The sequence below is a fragment of the Populus trichocarpa genome, chromosome 14, assembly GCF_000002775.5.
Source record: "Populus trichocarpa isolate Nisqually-1 chromosome 14, P.trichocarpa_v4.1, whole genome shotgun sequence".
In the NCBI taxonomy this organism is placed as follows: domain Eukaryota; kingdom Viridiplantae; phylum Streptophyta; class Magnoliopsida; order Malpighiales; family Salicaceae; genus Populus; species Populus trichocarpa.
In genome coordinates this window covers 1,393,473-1,399,892 of record NC_037298.2, presented here as the reverse complement: position 1 = coordinate 1,399,892, position 6,420 = coordinate 1,393,473, and the positions used below count along the sequence as shown (strand labels likewise).

Below are 6,420 nucleotides of genomic sequence, written 5' to 3'. Positions count from 1 at the left end.
TGGTTTCGGCATGATGACTGACGGGAGAGCAAAACCACACTGCAAGGGGGCCAATAAATTTCAAACCGTGGGGCCAGGCAAAACCGAGGTAAAATTGTGTGACGTGTCGAGTAATTGCTCTACATGGCCCACATGATTCCGGTCTGGGACGATAGACCCGAGAAATCCTGATAAAACAAGACCCACCAGCTCGATACCCTCAAATAAAACACAACTTTTAGGTCACTGGTCAGTCCCCTCCCTTCTCGCTCTTTACTTCACACCGAGAGAGTAAGAGAGATGGCTCAAGCTAGCTCTTCTTGTCTCTCTACCCTGCTCATGTCTTTCTATTCTTGCCTGCAATGAACCAAGATCTGCACCCCTTCTTCCTGGAAGAAGATGGCATCAATGTATAACCCAGAAACGAGTGCGGTACAAGACCAACAACAATACCAACAAAACCCTACATTACTTTATGATGCTCTCTATTGTTCTGAAGAGAATTGGGTGGAAGAAGTTAGAGAGGACTGTTTTCAAGATGAACTAGAAGGAGAGAGTTATTGTAGCAACAATAGCAATAAACTAAACACTTTTCCAATATTTCTAGAACAAGACTTAAGCTGGGAAGATGAGGAGCTTTCCTCTTTGTTTGCCAAGGAGGAGCAAAATCAGCTGTGCAAAGACTTAGAAACCAACCCATCTTTGGCTAGGGCTCGCTGTGAGGCTGTAGAGTGGATTCTAAAGGTCAATGAACACTACTCTTTCACCGCTCTAACTGCAGTTTTGGCAGTGAACTATCTTGATAGGTTTTTATTCAGTGTCCACCTTCAGAAAGAGAAGCCATGGATGGCCCAACTTGCAGCTGTGTCTTGCCTCTCACTTGCTGCCAAAGTGGAGGAGACCCAAGTGCCCCTTCTATTGGATTTTCAGGTAGATGTGTATTCGATCTGATATAAATCTGCAGGCTCATTTGTTAAATGCTTGTGATTAATTTGTTTGCCCGATTTGCTCATAAATGTGTGTATGTTGTTTGACTTCTTTAGGTGGAGGACAGTAAATACGTGTTCGAGGCCAAAACTATCCAGAGAATGGAGATCCTGGTGCTTTCTACTCTTAAATGGAAGATGAATCCAGTAACCCCAATATCGTTTCTTGATTACATCACTAGAAGGCTTGGCCTAGAACACTATCTTTGTTTGGAATTTCTCAAGAGGTGTGAGCGCATGGTCCTCTCTATCTTGGCAGGCAAGTTGTCAATATCCTTCCTTTACCTCGCTGATAGATTAGAATTCTTTCATTTAATTTGCTCTCAATTTTTTACTTACATTATGTTTCTTGAATGAATACATGCAGATTCTAGGTCTATGCCTTATGTTCCTTCTGTAATGGCCGCTGCCACGATGCTCTATGGTATTGATAACATAGAACCCAGTCTTGCAGCAGAATACCAAAGCCAGCTGTTGAGCAGTCTTGGAATCGATAAAGTTAGTGGTTTTACTCTCTAATTTTATTGAATTCCATTTTCTGTCCACAATGAAACAGAAAATGTCATTATATATGAACTTTTACTGAATCTTGATTATGTCTAAAACAGGACAAGGTAGAGGATTGCAGCAAGTTCTTAATGGAATTTGCTCTAAGAGACCATTTTAAGCTTCTCTCAAACAAACGCAAGTTTTGTTCACTTCCAGGCAGTCCTAGCGGTGTGGTTGATGTGTCTTTTAGCTCAGACAGCTCAAATGATTCATGGTCTGTGGCATCATCCGTGTCTTCATCACCCAAGCCTCTGTCCAAGAAGAGTAGGGCACTGCAGAGTCTAAACAACGCAACAACTTCAGATTTTTCTCAGCATTCCTCGCTAGTGCCTTAAAATTCCTGTTTTTCCCTAATGGACTACCTCTTGTACGGTTAATAAGTCTTGTGCTTTTTCAATGTTCAAGTTAAATTGCCTGCCATCTCTGCTTTTCCAGCTCAGGCCAATGCTTAGAACGCTGAAATATTGATTGGGTACTGGGAATTGGAAGCAGAGATAGTTGGCATTTTACCGGAAATGAAGAACAGAACAGAACAAAAAAAAGAAAAAAAAGAGAGCCGATGAGGAAGAGTTCTGGTAGTAATCTGACCTCTTTCCCCCCACTTCATTAGGCCCTTTATTGTCTCATATTCTATAAATAAAACATCTCGTATGAACTTATTCATTAAGTAGTCTATTTCATCTGTATAAAAAGATAAAAATAAAAACTGCTCACTTTCACTAAGTTTGACATCGACAATCTCCTGTACATTTCAGTGTTGTCTGCACCTATTTAATGCATAAAAAAATGAATGGATGTACTATGGAGGGAAGATTACTAGACGAAAGCTTGGAGGGAGGGAAATGGGAGCTAGGAGGAGGGAAATGGGAAATTGAAAATACACACAAGTAGGGTTTTTGTTTGCATGTGAAGATCGGAACATGTTGTCGGCCACTGAGAATATCAGGGATTTTCGATTTTTTGTGACCAGTAGCAGTAACATTTTGGTGTTTGACCTCTTCGGCAGAGCTCATTTTTCGAGTGACTAGTGTTTGATATGTTACCCATAGAATCAGACTGCCGAGAGAGTTAGTTACCAGCTTGCACCTCGCAGCTGTAACCACACCGTCCATTCTGATTTTCTTATTACAAGCACTTTCTCCTATGCCTCTAACCTAGATAGTAGATACCTGCTCTTTCCTGTTCTGCTGCTGATTCACGCAAAGCATATAGCTAAATAACCTTATCTTTCTAATTACAGGTTCACAGCTTTCATTTTCTTTCTCAACTTGCAAAAAGTATTGAATGTGTATAGTAAATACTGAGTATATAATTTTATTTCAGTAATACACAGATCACTTGGGGCTGCCTGCCTAGATCACATGCTTTAAATTTTTTTTTTATATTTTTGAATCATTTTAATATACTAATATTAAAAATATATTTTTAAAAAAATATATTATTTTAATAAATTTATCATCACTATTCAAGTGTGAGTATGAAAGCTTGAGCCTCTCTTTCATCCTCTCGTGTCATGGTCTAATTAAAAAACTCTAAAAGATATAGAGAAAATATTGTTTCCCACATCATTATTCATTAAGTAACAAATCATTGTAACAATGTTTTCGAGTTGAAATTTAACTTTTATCCTAAACTTTATTTTCTGATTCTTAGTTTGAGAAATGAAAGAAAGCAGTCGGGTTTCAGTGGTAGAGAGAGAATTCCTGTTGAGACTGCTTTCAACCACGAAAACAGGTGGTTTTGGTGTCAATTGACTTCTTTTGATAAAAAAAGTTAATATAAGGTGTTTTTCCCTCTTAAACCTATATGGAATGATAGATCTTAACCCAAAATGAATTTTTTGTTTTCAAGTTGATTGTGGATTTCAAAGCTAATTTCTAAGTTGTTAGAGACTTTGAATATGTTTTAAAAGGTGTTTAGAATATGTTTTTGGTTAAAATATGGTTAAAAACGAGCTTCTCTTGGTCTGAAATAGACCAAACTAATTTATTGGTGACCAAAGATAGCTGAAATCTGAGCAGTGCAGGTGATGCGTTGCCTGTAATTTTTTTTCAAAGTATTAAAAGGCGGAGTTGTCTACCCCTTAAAAAAATTTCTTTTTTTCTTTATTTTTATTTTTATCCATTACAATTTCTTTTTTTTCCTATTAATTTTATCACTTAATATTTGGTTGATTACTAATTGAGCAATATAATTTGTTCTGGTTTGATTTGATTTTTTTTCCCAATCACTTTGATATTTTATTGATTCTTGATTTTATAAGTGTATGTTTTAGATAAAAAATTATAAATAAAAAAATTATTGAATCCAGTTGAGTGTATAATCACGGTTACATGTTTGACTGATTAACTCTGATTAGATAGAGATCAAGCTTAATAATGTTTTTGTTGTATAAATAGTTATCGGTTTATTTAATTAGATGCATGCATAAATTTTTTTATTTCTACTTAAAATTTTTTTATATATAAAAGCATATCATAGAAATCTACATGTTAAAAAAATATATACAAACTAAGAAGCGTCTATAAAATAGCTAGTTAAAAACCATAAAGAGAGGATGATATTATTATTCATGGCAGCTTGAGTTATACGCTCATTGAGGCAAAAGCTCATGCTCCAAATTTTAGCATATTGAAGCTAGAAGAGTCCAATCTAACGGGGCAGAGTCAATGGACGAACAGAGCTAACTACTCTGATAAAGACAGGCAATGGGGGTCCGAGTAATATTATCCGAAACATGCTAAAACTTCAAGTATATAGAATTTATCTACGTGGTGATGCCGCGGTTAAAACTACGGTTGGATCGAAAAGATACTATTTTTTATTCCTTTTCATTCCAATCATAATTTGAAACGCATTACACGAATATAGAATTTTGATACAAGTCATCACTCTCGGTCAAGAAGGCTTGCATGTGCTTTCTACCGCTTTAAACTAAAGGGAATCATGACTTGGCTTTATTCTCGATCTTAATTAACACAACTCTCTAGATTTCTTACTGAATTGCTCAACCAGCTGCTAGACTCTCTAAATTATTGAATCCAAATCTTTTAATGTACCGTGAAGCAAGGAACTAATATATCATGTACAAGGTTATTAGCCGTTTTGGGTCATCTTGACCATGCCATGGACAGGCGTAGATCTGGTAATTGCCATTCAATACATGGCGATACTTCGAAGATTTTGCACTAAATCAAAGCATGTTACACTCGTATGTTTTTCCAAGTTTATCTTCTTGCATGTGCTAATCGTCCTGGAAGATCTATCAAGGAAATGGGGAGCGCTTCAAGCTGTAGTATGTTACCTTCCCTCAGTTCATTTTCTCCACCGTGCAGTGGACTCGGGGCTTGAGGGGAGGGGAGGATTAATCTAGAAAAAGAAGATCCGAACAGAAAGTACAAGAACAAGCCGCATTAACCAAATAAAGAAGTCACAAGGGGAGATTAAAGGGGGATTTAGATGCAATTAGCTCCAATAAAAAAAAATCAAGCACTAAAAGGGAAAGAGTTGAAAGGCAAAGAAAATGCTGAAATTGGGGGACAAAATCTTTTGATTTTGTTTGTAATGTCTTTGCTGCTGCTTTGTTCTTTGCTTTTGATAGTTAGAAGCAATGGACTGTAGTGTATTTCAACTCGGAAAGGAAAAGAAGGAAAAAGACAATGATAAGATATGGATGAATGATCATAAAATAGAGAGCTCTGGTAATTGGTTCCAGTGAATCTCTTCTTTACTTTCCTTTGTAGACACCATCTTTAAACTTCTAGCATTCACCGTCACACACCCTTTTGACCTTGTGAAAGCCTTGGTTTTTTCAAGCTGTTTTTTTTTTTGGTTAATTCAAGCTGTTAATACTAAACAAATACACCAGCATAATGTCGAAATACTCACCTGACCCAGCTTGTTATTTCCTTGGATAACGTAGTCATGGCTCGAAGCTATTCACAGAAATGCGGAAATTTGTCTATCTTGTGCATTGCTCCTTTATATTCAATTCTTTGAATCGAACCTGATTTTGCTGTACCGCATTGCACAATCCACTAGCTTGTCACATCCAGCTTTTCCATTGCAGCCTTTTTCTTTTCAAGAATAACACAATTTTCCTTTGGTGATCATATTTGTGGTCGTGATAGTCATTGCCCCGTTTATAATTAAGCTGTTACTTATTAGACAACGTTGCCGTGTTGTCTGTCGATAGTCATGTAGCCAAAATTTGTCAAGCGTTGACAGAAGTTATTAGTTCCCAGATTGAATTTGATCGTGTTGCCGACATGCCAATCAACAATTATTGGATCATAACAACATTACTTAACAGCGAGCTACCACCGATGGTGATCGTCAGCTACTTTGGCAGATTTGTCAAGATGAAGTATTTCAGCATCACATTTGAGGAGAGTGATTACCCGAACAATCAACTATCGAAGAAATGCATGCATTAGGACATAATCTTATAATTCACAGTGTTGAGTGTCTGTAGTGTATTTCTCTCTTCAAACTTGATGGAACGTTTAACAAATAAGAGGTATTCATTATATAAATTTGGCATCGGAACTAGTCTTCCAAATCTATCACATTACAACACGAGGAGTGTGAGATATTCAAGAAAAAGGAAGAAATCAGAGTTTCACAAGTCCTTAAATTACAACTAATTAAGTTGTAGCTAGAAAGAATATGATTTTAATAAATTCTAAATGTCAATAATTCTTAATTAATTATTCTATAAAATAACATAAAAATATTTAAATAGTAGCTAAACCAATCTAATTAATAAAGCTCAAATCAAATAAAATTTTAAAAACTAATTATAAAGAAAACTTTTATGATGTTTAAAGAATAACCAATAATATTTTATTAGTTACTACATACAAGAAGGAGATAGAAATCTTATTTTCTCTCTTTTTGTATTATT

At 36.0% G+C, this 6,420-nt stretch overlaps 1 protein-coding gene and 1 long non-coding RNA gene across 2 annotated transcripts; one reads left to right on the top strand and one right to left on the bottom strand.

The window, feature by feature from the left end:
* Nucleotides 1-200: 200 nt before the first annotated feature.
* On the top strand, nt 201-2,177 carry LOC18104838 (cyclin-D3-1). The gene is given in 5 exon segments (XM_006374814.3): nt 201-909; nt 1,023-1,224; nt 1,333-1,463; nt 1,574-1,819; nt 1,821-2,177. Coding segments are annotated over 5 exon segments (1,131 nt in total). The 5' UTR covers nt 201-378; the 3' UTR covers nt 1,842-2,177.
* A 2,478-nt stretch (nt 2,178-4,655) lies between these two features.
* LOC112324004 (uncharacterized) lies at nt 4,656-5,928 on the bottom strand. Its single transcript, XR_002977529.2, has 2 exons — nt 5,403-5,928; nt 4,656-5,330 (listed from the first exon to the last, which is right to left on the bottom strand). It is a non-coding gene; the product is annotated as an uncharacterized LOC112324004 (long non-coding RNA).
* Nucleotides 5,929-6,420: the final 492 nt, after the last annotated feature.